At 52.8% G+C, this 12436-nt stretch overlaps 7 protein-coding genes across 7 annotated transcripts; 4 read left to right on the top strand and 3 right to left on the bottom strand.

Moving 5' to 3' along the window:
• Positions 1-184: 184 nt before the first annotated feature.
• Positions 185-1313, bottom strand: Z520_07299 (uncharacterized protein; the record flags this gene model as incomplete). The annotated part of the gene is made up of 4 exons (XM_016777798.1): positions 185-460; positions 526-627; positions 721-956; positions 1031-1313. The coding sequence occupies 4 exons, from the start codon at positions 1311-1313 to the stop codon at positions 185-187; spliced, it is 897 nt and encodes a 298-aa protein (XP_016631308.1).
• A 520-nt stretch (positions 1314-1833) lies between these two features.
• On the top strand, positions 1834-3570 carry Z520_07298 (uncharacterized protein; the record flags this gene model as incomplete). Its single annotated transcript, XM_016777797.1, has 4 exons — positions 1834-1893; positions 1953-2409; positions 2477-2667; positions 2725-3570. 4 exons carry the CDS (start codon positions 1834-1836, stop codon positions 3568-3570), a joined length of 1554 nt encoding a protein of 517 aa, XP_016631307.1.
• A 354-nt stretch (positions 3571-3924) lies between these two features.
• Positions 3925-5373, top strand: Z520_07297 (uncharacterized protein; the record flags this gene model as incomplete). Its single annotated transcript, XM_016777796.1, has 3 exons — positions 3925-4252; positions 4308-4926; positions 4977-5373. 3 exons carry the CDS (start codon positions 3925-3927, stop codon positions 5371-5373), a joined length of 1344 nt encoding a protein of 447 aa, XP_016631306.1.
• Positions 5374-5513: 140 nt separating this feature from the next.
• On the bottom strand, positions 5514-7236 carry Z520_07296 (uncharacterized protein; the record flags this gene model as incomplete). The annotated part of the gene is made up of 4 exons (XM_016777795.1): positions 5514-5685; positions 5758-6356; positions 6410-6948; positions 6999-7236. 4 exons carry the CDS (start codon positions 7234-7236, stop codon positions 5514-5516), a joined length of 1548 nt encoding a protein of 515 aa, XP_016631305.1.
• Positions 7237-8827: 1591 nt separating this feature from the next.
• On the top strand, positions 8828-10031 carry Z520_07295 (uncharacterized protein; the record flags this gene model as incomplete). Its single annotated transcript, XM_016777794.1, has 3 exons — positions 8828-8882; positions 8932-9171; positions 9226-10031. 3 exons carry the CDS (start codon positions 8828-8830, stop codon positions 10029-10031), a joined length of 1101 nt encoding a protein of 366 aa, XP_016631304.1.
• Positions 10032-10398: 367 nt separating this feature from the next.
• On the top strand, positions 10399-11408 carry Z520_07294 (40S ribosomal protein S4; the record flags this gene model as incomplete). Its single annotated transcript, XM_016777793.1, has 4 exons — positions 10399-10506; positions 10565-10893; positions 10996-11290; positions 11346-11408. 4 exons carry the CDS (start codon positions 10399-10401, stop codon positions 11406-11408), a joined length of 795 nt encoding a protein of 264 aa, XP_016631303.1.
• Positions 11409-11625: 217 nt separating this feature from the next.
• On the bottom strand, positions 11626-12155 carry Z520_07293 (uncharacterized protein; the record flags this gene model as incomplete). The annotated part of the gene is made up of 2 exons (XM_016777792.1): positions 11626-12037; positions 12091-12155. The coding sequence occupies 2 exons, from the start codon at positions 12153-12155 to the stop codon at positions 11626-11628; spliced, it is 477 nt and encodes a 158-aa protein (XP_016631302.1).
• Positions 12156-12436: the final 281 nt, after the last annotated feature.

Raw genomic sequence — 12436 nt, 5'->3', positions numbered from 1 at the left:
TGTGGGAAATGGAGAATAGAAGAACAGGAGGTTCATACAGGTTACAGGTATATTGAGGATGGTTACTTTGGAAACTTAGCACCTAGCTAGTTGGTCACAGGAAAATCTGTCTCAAAGTAGTGAGTTGGTTGGTGAATCTCATCCAGGGGATACTTTCACAGCTACTTAGTTTCCCAAGGTCTGTCTAGGCATAGACAATACCATGCACCAGGGTCCCGATTTTTCCGATGGTCATTTCCACGCGATCGCCATGCTGGAGGTACTGCGGCGGGTCCATGCGGTATCCCACGCCCGACGGAGTCCCCGTCGTGAGTATGCTTCCTGCCTGCAAAGTCGTGCCCTGGCTACAGTGCTGGATGATCTCGGGGACGGAGAAGATCATGTTCTTGGTGGTGCTTTTCTGGCGGACGTGGCCGTTGATGCGGGTCAGGAGACTCAGGGATTGAGGATCTTTGATGGACTGCGAGAAAAGGTGAGTTTGGCATGAGAGGCAGGTCGTTAAGAAAAAGGGGGGTATCATCATACCTCTGCGCTGACGATGCAAGGCCCCAACGGCAAGAATCCATCAAAGCTTTTCGAGAAGCTCATCTGTGGTTGTGCGCCGGCAAGTGCGGGATCAAGTTGCCACTTTCTGGACATGGACTCAGGGAGAATCAGTCACATGGAATTTCTTAGACGAGAGACACACACCATCCATCACGAGGTGTCTCTTGTAGGGACTGACCGTGTCGACATATCATTCGAGACCGTGTAGCCGACCACATAGTCGTAGGCTTCCTCGGCTGTCACGTTGAGCGCGTCCTTACCCATGATCACGGCCAACTCGATTTCGTAGTCGGCTTGATCGTCCTGCGCAATCTTCGGAATCACCACGTCGTCGCCGTAGCCCGCCACGGCATTCGGGGTTTTGGGAAACATGATCGGATGTTGTGGCCGTTTGTAGTTGAGTTCGTCCACTGCGTCAATCGAACTTGTTAATACCTCCTCCTCCTCTTCTCGTTGACTACCCAGCTGTGGGAAGATCACGTACGGTGTTCTGCGTAGTTCCCACCGATGCAACGGATCACCGGCGCATCCTGCCTGCTGAAGGGTCCTAGGAGCTTTTTCACTGTTTCGACTCGCTCCGTGACCTCGCAGTTCTCACTGAAGGGCCAGCCGACAACAATTTTGGCACGAACTGGAGATGCCGCTGTATTCATCGCCGCGACCCCAACGTCAAAATTGGGGTCGTCGGTAATAACATCGCCATAGTAGATCTGCTCGTCTGATGCGATAAAACGTATCAGTCTCGACCAGGGAACTTGGACAGGCATATTGGTTCAACGGGTACTTGGAACCCCGGGTCCGTGTGGGAATTCTCAGTTCTCATATCTCCGTCTCCGAAATATGTTTTTGTCCCGACGAGATGCGGCAGTGATGGAATCCTACAAGGATTCAATTCCGCGCTCGTGTGCCGTGGCATCTTTGGGGACCGAAGTAAGCAGCGCTGTGAGATATGTTGAACGAGAATGCACCAAGTGGTGAATGACAGCTGTGCGAATCCTGTTGGAAGCCTGCCAAAAGGGAGCGGCATCTCACGGGCCGTCAATTGCCGCTCTGGTGCCATACTCGTAAGGGCAACAAAGTGACACACCCGAAGCGCAGATCATGGACGGATGATGGTTGGTCCTCATGCTCATGGAAACTGCTGCAGCCCGACTGGGGTCCCCGGACTGTTGTGTACGGGGAAATCGACGTTGAGAGGCGGAAGAGCGCCGTGTGGCCTGATAAAGGCGCATTGATAATGGGCAGCAATACCTGCGAGAGGATGTTGGAACTCACCAAAACTCGGAGATGGAAAGCTCAGGTCTGTTGCTTTTGCTGTCTGGAGTTCTTGCGAGCTCTGCCATCTTGGTGAGTATGATGTGCCCCTCGAAGGCAGTGGATGCTTCTCACTAACACCCCCGACACAGTTACATCTCTTCCGGGATCCTCTCGGCCATGTCCCAGGTCCACGCATCGCAAGATGGACCAGTCTTTGGCTTCAGTTTCTTGATTTTTCGGGCTACCGATCGCTGGTGATCCATGATCTCCACGCAAGATACGGCCCCGTGGTGCGTATCGCTCCCAACGAGCTCTCGTTTTCCAGCAAGAGAGCGCTGCGGGAGATCTACAGCCCCAACAGCGACTATACCAAGGCACCTCGATACGCAGCATTTGGCCGCAAGAGTCTGTTCACCATGCTTGACAAGCAAGAGCATCGACTCCGGGCTAAACGGATCAGCCCTGTTTTCGGCCCTTCGATGCTTGGGACGGTCGAAGGCATCGTTTCTGCCCAGATCGAGAAATTGGTACACATCTTGGAGAGCCACACCGACCAGTCTATCGATGCGATGCTCTGGTTTCGTATGCTGACGCTTGACACCTTTGGTGAGTGAACGAGAAAGGACTCTAACTTGCACGGCCAAGGATGCTAACGGCGGAACTCCATGGCCAGGCGACATGTTTCTGGGCACAAACTTCGGCGGACTGGACAACAAACGACCTCCAGAGATCCTTGAGGATCTTGATAACGTGTTTCCGACGTATTGGATCGAATGGCAATTTCCATGGCTGTTTCACATTCTGTGTATGGTGCCTTATAGGCCCTTGCATCAGTTCATCACAACCGGAGGCCGATTCTATAAGGTGAGGCTGGATGCCTTTGGCAAGCGAGCCTTAAGTCAGCCTCTGACAGTCTGATAGAAAGGAGCTCAAGCTTTCAACCAGTACATCCAACTCTACGGGCGCGATGGTGAACGCCGTGATCTGCTGCAGCGAATGATTGCCGCTAGCACGGAAAAGAAGATTGCAGCCCCGCTCACAGACGAGGAGATCGTGGTCGAACTGACCAACCTAATCTTCGCCGGGACCGATACCACAGGCAACACATTCAGTTACATGTTCTGGGAGCTTGCGAGGAATCCGACGTGGCAGGCTCGTCTGCGGAAGGAACTGCAGGAAGTGTCTTGGAACGGGGTGGTGCCTGAGTACAAGACCGTAGCTCAACTGCCGATCCTTGAGGCCATAATCCAAGAGACCCTCAGACTGTGGCCTGCAGCTCCAGCTAGCCTCCCTCGCATTGCGTCTGCGCAGGGTGGTGTGATCGATGGAACGACTATTCCTCCTCATGTGAGTGCCCTATCCCGACTCGAAGCTTTCGCACGAGAGACATGGGCATTGATGTATGTGCTTTGTAACCAGACACTCGTATCTTGTCAGAGTCTCACTATCCAACGAGATCCTGAGGTCTTCCCTTCTCCGGAATACTTCCGTCCTGAGAGATGGCTGGCTGAAGACGAGGCTGGAAAGAGTCTGCAATCCGACCTTGACACCATGCGAGACAGCATGTTGGTCTGGGGTAAAGGCTCACGAACTTGCCTGGGTAAATCTATCGCCATGATGGAGCTGAAGTTGGGACTTGCTGCAATCATCAGACGTCTGTCACCGCAGCTGGCGAGCGAGAAGACCAACGAGGACATGGAGATGCGAGACCATTTTGTTTTGATAGCCAAGGGTGGCCGATGCCTGCTAAGATATGAGAAAGCGTGAACCCAATTCGCCGGATGAGGTCTCTCGGCCTTCACGAGGTCAGTGTGCTCGAAACACTGGGGAAGGAGGAAAAGAAGAGGGACAACATCAGAATGAGTTTGAGTGGGAAGAGGAGTCGAAGGTGCATAGTTGGTATCTTCTTGTTATCTAGAGGAATGTAAGACTTGGTGTTGGGAGAGCCCGATACGGTGGAGTATTGGCTGTTACGGTGAAGTATTAGCTGCTACGGTGGATCCTTGGCGTGCCACGCGCGAAAAGACAGACGTGCCCTCGTGTCGTAGCCGCAATTCATTGCCCCCCTTGAAATATTCGGATGCGGTGATTGATTTCTCTGGATAGCACGGCGGATGCAGCATGAATCCAACTGTCTGGTCAAGGTACGGACACGACTATCCCATTACTACTCTATTTGTCCTGTTTGTCGTTTGGAAATCAGTGATAATCCTCATTACCTTGGCCGCTCCCGGCGTCGGATACGACACGTCCACGAGCCTCCTGTCCTGGGAAGATGGAGGTCGGCAAATCATATCAAGCGCTCCAGACGGAATGTCCAACTTGTGGCTCAAGTTTGTCCGATGGGATGGTATATACTATACGCACATGTCGGACCACGGACATGTTTTTGAGCAGGAGTGGGCGTTTGGCATCGGCCTATCGACGGCGATATCCTGGACCAGCGAGCGTACCATAGCTCTCATCCCCCGGGGCGACTGAACTCTATACTGACCAAATTTCAGGTCTCTCGGAGCTGGGTATAACCCTAGAACCTTCCTCGTTGTTGGCTGGCGTCTTGTTGTCACACCTGACCCATTGGCTGTCTGTTGTCCAATTGTGGGCCTTAACAAAAGCTCTGATCGGCGACAATACCAGCAATTCTCTGCTACCTTTCTCTGCCGCTGCGCTCCATATCATCTCGCCGGCAGGCGTATTCCTTTCAGCGCCTTCTTCCGAAAGTTGTTTCGCATACTTGTCGATGTCCGGCTTCCTTGCCTACTTCCACGCGACCCGCTATTTCCGCAGAGGTTTGGTCTTAGCCGGTTGTACCACCATGATCTACGCCGGTTTGTTTTTCAGTGTTGCCACAATGGTCCGGAGTAACGGCATATTGGCCGGAATCCCCTTTCTCGTGGAAGCAGTCACCACCCTGCTCGAAATGCTCTCCCGGGGCCTCTCGGCATCGCGGCTTTTTCAGCTGGCCTCGGTGGTGGCTGGAGGTCTTCTGGTGGCATTTGGCATGGTGTACCCGCAAGGACTGGCATATCGGGACTACTGCTACGGCCGCGGGCCCGAGGCCAGAAGGCCCTGGTGCAACCAGACAATACCGTCTATATTCACCTGGGTCCAATCTCATTATTGGTGAGCCTGTTGAGCCTGTACGCGACAACCGCAGCTGACAATTGCTACAGGAATGTCGGCCCCTTTCGCTACTGGACCGTATCTAATTTGCCGCTGTTTGTATTGGCGGCACCTACGCTCTCAGTCTTGACATACTCCGCTCTGGATGTCCTTCGACGACCGCAATTTCTAAGCAGAGAGATGCTACAATCGCCGACATCTAGTTCTGCTGGCAAACGCACGTTGCTAAGCCTGGCCCTCCCGCAACTCATGCTCGCAGTCCTTGCATTCACGAGCTATCACGTACAAATCATCACGAGACTGTCTTCGGGTTATCCGCTGTGGTACATATGGTTGGCGACCAAGCTTCAAACGGAGCCGAGGCGAACTTCGGTCGTCATTCGGTGGATGGTTATCTATGCTCTTGTTCAAGCTGGCTTATATGCATCATTTCTGCCCCCGGCCTAAACCCAAAAGTGGCTATCGAGATCGCTCGGGCATTTCACATCAGACATGGGAGGCAGAGCCGCCGACGTTGCTGGACTACCGTGAGTCAGCGGCATCCATCTCGACATTTCTCAGCAACTGGCTCTTCTGCAGACATCATGCTACTTTTCCACCGATTTCACCTTGACTCTGATCCCCTTGGTATCGAGCTTGACAGTTGGCACGAAGTAATCGTGAGCTAGAACCGTGTCCGACAGGTCAGTCTCATACAATTCAAAAGAAAACTGCCTAAAGATTGTGGCAAGCCCAATGTACAGCTCAGCTTGAGCAAGACTGCAACATTGTCAGCATCTTTTCCCGCGTGACATTAGGCCAGAATGGAAATAAGGAACGGTGGCAACTCACTTCAGACCAATACATTGCCTTGTTCCTCTCCCAAAGCCAATGAAATATCTCTCCAATGGCTGGCCGTCCTTTGTGGTTGGATTGTTCAGCCACCTTTCTGGAACGAACGAATGCGACTGAGGAAAGACATCCTCGTCATGATTCATGTCGACGATGGTCATGGAGACCGGTGTGCCTGCCGGGATAACCCAGTCTTTATACTTCAAGTTGTGGCGAGCAACGCGAGGCAGCCGCGAAGCAATGCCATATGCTAGCCTAATACCTTCTTTAATACACCCTGTCAGGTAGGACAATTGCTCAAGGCTTTGCCAGTCAGGCTGCGTCGATGGGTCGGGAATGGCTTCTTCGAGCTCGGCGCGCAATTTCCGAAAGATTTCAGGGTTGTCAATGATGTGGAAGCTGGCCACCGCCGCGGCCCACGAGGTGGTCAAAATGGCGGCCCCAATGATGACTTGAGCCTCTTGCACCATGCGTTTCACCGACTTCTCCTTGGGGGAGAGGTCACTGTGAAGCATCTCGTGGAATAATGTGGGATGATCAACCATCTTCTTGGATTCGTCGTGGTTCTCCTTGAGTGCGGAGATGGTCCGATGGAAGTCCTTGGTTCATCGAGTCAGGGACAGCGTCCTGATGGTATCACCTTGCCACTCACCTGTTGCACTTGTATATGCATGAACATGTTTGGTTCGAGCCTCAGCACCAACCAATCTGGCAGACTGTTCATCACAGGCCACAGCCATGGAAATTGCATCAACACGCTGGACGATTCGCAGGCGGCGTGCATTGCTTCGTGAAACGTCTCCTTGAAATCCGGGGAGTCGAGGTGGTCGTATGCCTTTGCGAAACAGAATTCGGTCACGACATCTCCCGCATATGCCGTCCAGGCACGGTGAAGCGGAAGCACACGATCGGTCCCAGCATATTCCTGGACCCTGGAGCAAAGCTTCCTCGATTTTGCATGCACCACAGGCTGAAAGTCCATGATTTTGCGCTTGGAGAAGAAAGGGGCTACGGCATTGCGCAGGCGACGGTGGTCTTCCTGCAGCGGCGCGGTGAAGAAGGTATCATCGGTGCCGAACCTGGCAGAGAAGGGGGCATATTTATCGAGCCTCCCAGACTTGACGTAAAGTTCTTCAAAGTAGTCGGAGTCGAGAATGTGCAATTCATTGGGTGTCACTCGGACGATGGGACCTGTGATGATTGATCTTAGATCGTAGGGTGGTATACTGGAGGAGTCTCACCATATTTCTTATGAAGATCTTGGATGTGAAAAGTCATTTGGCCCTTTTGGACGATTTCGTAGTAGAACTCGTACCATCTTGTCAGCCCGGCGAGCCTGGGGCCTGGAAAATGGGCAATGGGATGGAAGTAGAGACGATAGATTGCAAGAGCAAGACAGTAGACTATGGTTGAAGTGACGGCGAGGGTCAAGAGCGCAAGAGGCGGGCGGGTGAGCAGGATGGATCTGATGTGATCCATTGCTTGATTGTTAACTGGGCGGATCGATACGTGGACAGCTGAAGGAATGAATGATGGAGATTGCGGCCTGAGGGGAAAAGTCACTGTCTCTCCCAAGGACGGGGATCCAATGGGGCCAACAAGACCAATCTCTGCGCCAGAGCGGGAACACGCATGCATCAAGTAGTTGCATCAAAGGTCAGTCTATCTCCGCCAGTGCTGCGTCTGTCGGGGATGCATCAATGGTGCGCTAGTTTGATGCAACGCACCCGTTGCGGATCTTGGTAGCATGAGACGCATGTGATGGGGGGTAAAGGATTTGGCCATGGAAAGGCCGAATGCCAAACGAAGAACGAGATGGGACGTGAAAGAAAGAGCATGATCGATCTTTTCCTTCGGGCATATGGGTCTTAAGAGGCAGAATGCTCTATGTGGCTCTGAGAATACATATACTTGGCCCTGCTAAAGAGGGATGTGCTGGTGCCACTATGCCGCCTCGCTGCCTAGCGAACTACAAGCTGGTCGCGCCGATCCGAAGTTCGAGCACTAGCCCTGGCGCGCCGCCCCCAACCTCCGAGACGAATTCTAGGCGCATCAAATCACAGCTACAATTTCCAAGCTTACACTTGCCTCATCCACCAATCTCCGAAGATCAACATACGCACTCATGGGGGATATAATCTGCAGTCTCGTAGAGTCAGACAGGTGTACCTGCAGCGCCAGGAATGTAAGCCTCGCACTCGCCCGCCTAGACGCTGGTTTTGTCGGCCTCCGTGAGGCTTACTCGTGTCCTTGGGTATAGCACCGACCAGGCCCACGCCGCCATCGAAAGAGTCAAGCGAGATTTGATCAACCCAAGCTTTCCATCTATATGTCGATTACCACTTTGTATGGGGAAAGAAGCCCGGATGGTCAATCACAGCAGGGCGGTTCGCTCATGAATGGTTTCATCCCACTCCTCAAGCGAAGCGTCGACTGTTGAGGCATCGCCGATCTGTGGCTTGAAGGATATCTTGAAATACTGACTCAAAGCAAGAATGAGCCGAGTCTGCGGACACAAAATGTACCTGAGAGCATATTTCGGAGAATATGCCTGGACAAGTAATTTTGGCCTGCCAGATGCGTTATTGCCGGCGTCAAGAAATCTTGTGATAGAAAAAGCAGACGCCTAAAGCAGACACCGAGCGGAGTTTGACATTCCGGATTGGTATATAGCGCTGCTTTGGGTTAGGCCGCTGGCACAAGCGAAGCACAAGGGCGGAGGATGCTTGAGTATCGTCGCGATAACCAGACAGCGCGCAGTTCGCCGGAGCGCGGGAGATGCAGGCTGTTCTCCTCATGTCTATTCTTCTTGTTCTAAGTTGAAGCATAACCTATTACGGAGGGCACCGGGACAAGTCACCGCGGACTTTGCGAGGCTCGCCACAGCATCCCTTCTTGGCGGTCATTACAAGGATTTAAATATCGCGACTTTTATCTCGAGTGACTCGAATGCAAAAACTTTGAAGAGGTCCGCTCTGAATTTCACAGCACTAAAAGCATCCTACCAGCAGCATCTTTCCCAGCAACCTCCTCTCTAGCAGCATTCTTCTATCCGTGGATGACGTCCAATATGGTAGTCCCAGCATCGCAGCCCAAGAAGAAATGTGCCGTCCTAGGGGCAACAGGTGTGTATTATACCATCTCTTCGCGCAAAGGCGCTGACTCCGTGGTCAGGCTCCGTGGGTCAGAGATTCATTCTCCTTCTGGCAAACCATCCCACGCTCCACTTGCAGGCCGTTGGTGCGTCGACGAGATCGGCTGGCAAATTGTACAAAGACGCCGTCAGATGGAAACAAGCGCGCCCGATGTCGACCGAGCTAGCCAATCTCGAAGTGAGGGAATGTAAGGCAAGCAACTTTACGGACTGTGACCTGGCGTTCTCTGGCTTGGATAGCGATGTCGCTGGAGAAGTCGGTACGGCTATTATTTTTGGTCCCCTGCTCTCGACTGCCTGCTGATTTGGCCCAGAGATGGAGTTTCTGAAGGCAGATATTCCTGTTTTCTCGAACGCAAAGAACTACCGGAGGGATCCGATTGTTCCGCTGGTTGTGCCAACAGTCAACCTTTCACATCTGGCATTGATTCCCCACCAGCGGAAGCATTTTGGTCTCAAAAGAGGATTTCTGGTCTGCAACTCGAATTGCGCCGTCATCGGTATCGTCATCCCCTTTGCAGCACTACAAGCAAAGTTCGGACCCGTCGAAGACGTCGAGGTATTCACCGAGCAAGCAGTGTCTGGCGCTGGCTACCCAGGCGTGGCTAGTATGGATATCATGGATAACGTCATCCCTTACATTGCGGGAGAAGAGGACAAGCTCGAGACCGAGGCTCAGAAGATCCTGGGCTCTATCAATGCGGATGCGACTGCGTTTGAAGAACAGTCCGGCCTGACGGTGGGTGCTACATGTACGAGAGTGGGTGTCACTGATGGCCACATGGCCTACGTGTCCCTGCGATTCAAGCAGAGACCTGCGCCCACTGCTGAACAGGTGAAGGCGGCTCTGAGAGATTATGTGGCCGAGGCACAGAAGCTGGGTTGCCCGTCGGCCCCAGAGAAGGCCATTGTTGTCTTTGACGAGCCAGACAGGCCGCAGCCACGGCTTGACAGGGACATCTCAGGAGGATATGCGGTCAGCGTGGGTAGGGTCCGAGAGGCCGCCAAAGGGTCACACTTCGACATCAGGTTTGCGGCATTGAGCCACAATACCGTCATTGGAGCCGCTGGTTCTTCGATTTTGAATGCCGAGGCCGCGATCATCCAGGGGCTGCTATGAATGAGGCCTCCCATGAATCTGTAGCCGAGCGGAGGCTTCACAAATCATGACCCCAAAGATGTTGAATGGGACGGCATGATGGTGTAATGCATAGAAGGAAATAAAAGTCATCAAACCGAAGGTACTCTGTGCCAGTCTTCCCTCTCCTGGTCGGTACTAGTAGTATGGGCGGGTCGGCGGGACGAATTTCAAATGACACAAGCTGACCGTGATTTTCAAAAAGTGAATCTTACCAGGAAGAGACTAGTCCCACAAATCTTGGCAAGGGCCACAACCAAAATTCCAATTACTCTTTTCTGCGGTGTCTATCCCGACCTTCTGCGGATCGTCCTCCTCTTCTCTCTATCAACAACAAAGTCAAGTCAAGATGGGTCGCGGTCCGAAGAAGCATCAGAAGCGTCTCAGTGCGCCATCGCACTGGCTTTTGGACAAGCTCTCGGGTGCCTATGCTCCCAAGGCATCCCCGGGGCCTCACGTTGGTCTTCCCTCGAATCTTCTTGCGCCTGGAAGATACTGACACAAAAGATGTGTAGAAAAGCCGTGACTGCCTTCCCTTGATCGTCTTCCTCCGCAACCGTCTCAAGTACTCCCTGAACAATCGCGAGACCATGGCGATTTTGATGCAGCGACTCATCAAGGTCGATGGCAAGGTCCGCACCGACATCACCTACCCTGCGGGTTATATGGACGTCATCTCGATTGACAAGACTGGAGAGCACTTCCGTCTGGTCTACGACACCAAGGGCCGCTTTGCCATCCACCGCATCGAGCAGGCCGAGGCGGAATACAAACTTGGCAAGGTCAAGAGAGTGCAAGTTGGCAAAGGAGGAATCCCATACTTGGTTACGCATGATGCTCGCACGTAAGTCTTCTCGCCTGCATCTATCAGCCGTTGGACCAAGCTTGTGGTTGGAAAAAAGACAACGGTTGAAACAAAAGTCAAGATGCTGATGTGGATCAATAGAATCCGATACCCCGATCCGGCCATCAAGGTCAACGACACTGTCAAGATCGACCTCACCACGGGGAAGATTACTGACTTCATTCGATTCGATACTGGTGTGATTGCTATGGTTACTGGTGGTCGTAACATGGGCCGTGTCGGTGTCATCACCCACCGTGAGAGACATGACGGTGGCTTCAACATTGTTCACATCAAGGATGCCATTGACAACTCGTTTGCGACTCGGGAGAGCAACGTCTTCATCATCGGCAAGGAGAAGCCGTGGATCAGTCTGCCCAAGGGCAAGGGTGTCAAGGTAAGCTTAGTATGCGCGTTGCCGGCTTTGGCTCAAGCTTACGGTGCTTCTACAGTTGTCCATTGCCGAAGAGAGAGATCGTCGCCGTGCTGTTCAGATGGCCAACCCGCGCGTGTAGAATGGTGCGACTCATCTGGAGTAGTCATCCAGCTTCTGGGGAGGCATGGAGAAGGACCTTGGAGGGGAAATGCTTTTTGTGCGAAGCACAAACATGAAATTCGTTGCAACTGTCAGCTCAGGGCAGAGATACCCTTGAGATTTTTCAGCCCATATGGAGGAATCGGCAATGCAAATTACTTCAAGACCTCCTAACCCTGATTTCTCGTTTCTCGTTTCTACTTGTTCTTTTTGGCGGCATTCCCGCCAGCTCCAAGTCGTCCAAACAACCCAGCCACCGTCATCAACCTGTTAATGTGCAAGAACACACTGACGCCAACGTTTGAGTATGTCATCTGATTCCACTGATTCAGATCCCAGAACACCTTGTCACCTAGCGCACAGTAGACGGAGTATATGTGACCCAAGTCGGCCAGAGCCACCGCAATCAAATACCGCCTCGCGATTTCGGGATGGCTGGTAAAGCAGCAGATCAATGCCATTGCCGCAAGAAGAAGAAAGACATTGCCGAGCTGGAGAGTCAGGGAGTGGGCCTGGGGGGTGAAGAGGAGATCCGAGATGGCAGTGTTGGGCGCTTGCTCGGCATAGTACTGTTTTGGCTCGGAAAGGGTGATGAAATAGGCATACGTCCTGTCCATATCAGCAAGGCACACTGTGGGCCCCCAACAACGGATAGACCGTACAGCGCTGCAGGCTCCAAGATACCAAAGAGGACCAAAGGCCAGAGAGGGAGGGCGGAGATGGCCATTTGCTGTGGTTGTATAGATGGGCGAGAGTTGACAAAGAAACGACAATAACAAGCAGCGACAGAGGGCAAGGGACAAATGATAGAGAGGATAAAAAGCAGTCTTAATAATGTTTCCGTCAGTTGGTTCTCACCTTGTATCAGGCATCCCATTCACACAATGCGGAGGTTGTGGATGTCAGCAATTGGTGCTTGCAGAGGCAGAAGGCCAGGGCGGGACTCGGGATGTGAGGATTGTGGCTAAACTTCGGAAGCCATCCGCAGGCTGCGCGGCGGTTTGTTTG

The sequence above is a fragment of the Fonsecaea multimorphosa genome (assembly GCF_000836435.1).
Source record: "Fonsecaea multimorphosa CBS 102226 unplaced genomic scaffold supercont1.14, whole genome shotgun sequence".
In the NCBI taxonomy this organism is placed as follows: domain Eukaryota; kingdom Fungi; phylum Ascomycota; class Eurotiomycetes; order Chaetothyriales; family Herpotrichiellaceae; genus Fonsecaea; species Fonsecaea multimorphosa.
The sequence above is the reverse complement of the archived record's forward strand: the minus strand, read 5'-3'. Positions and strand labels throughout refer to the sequence as shown.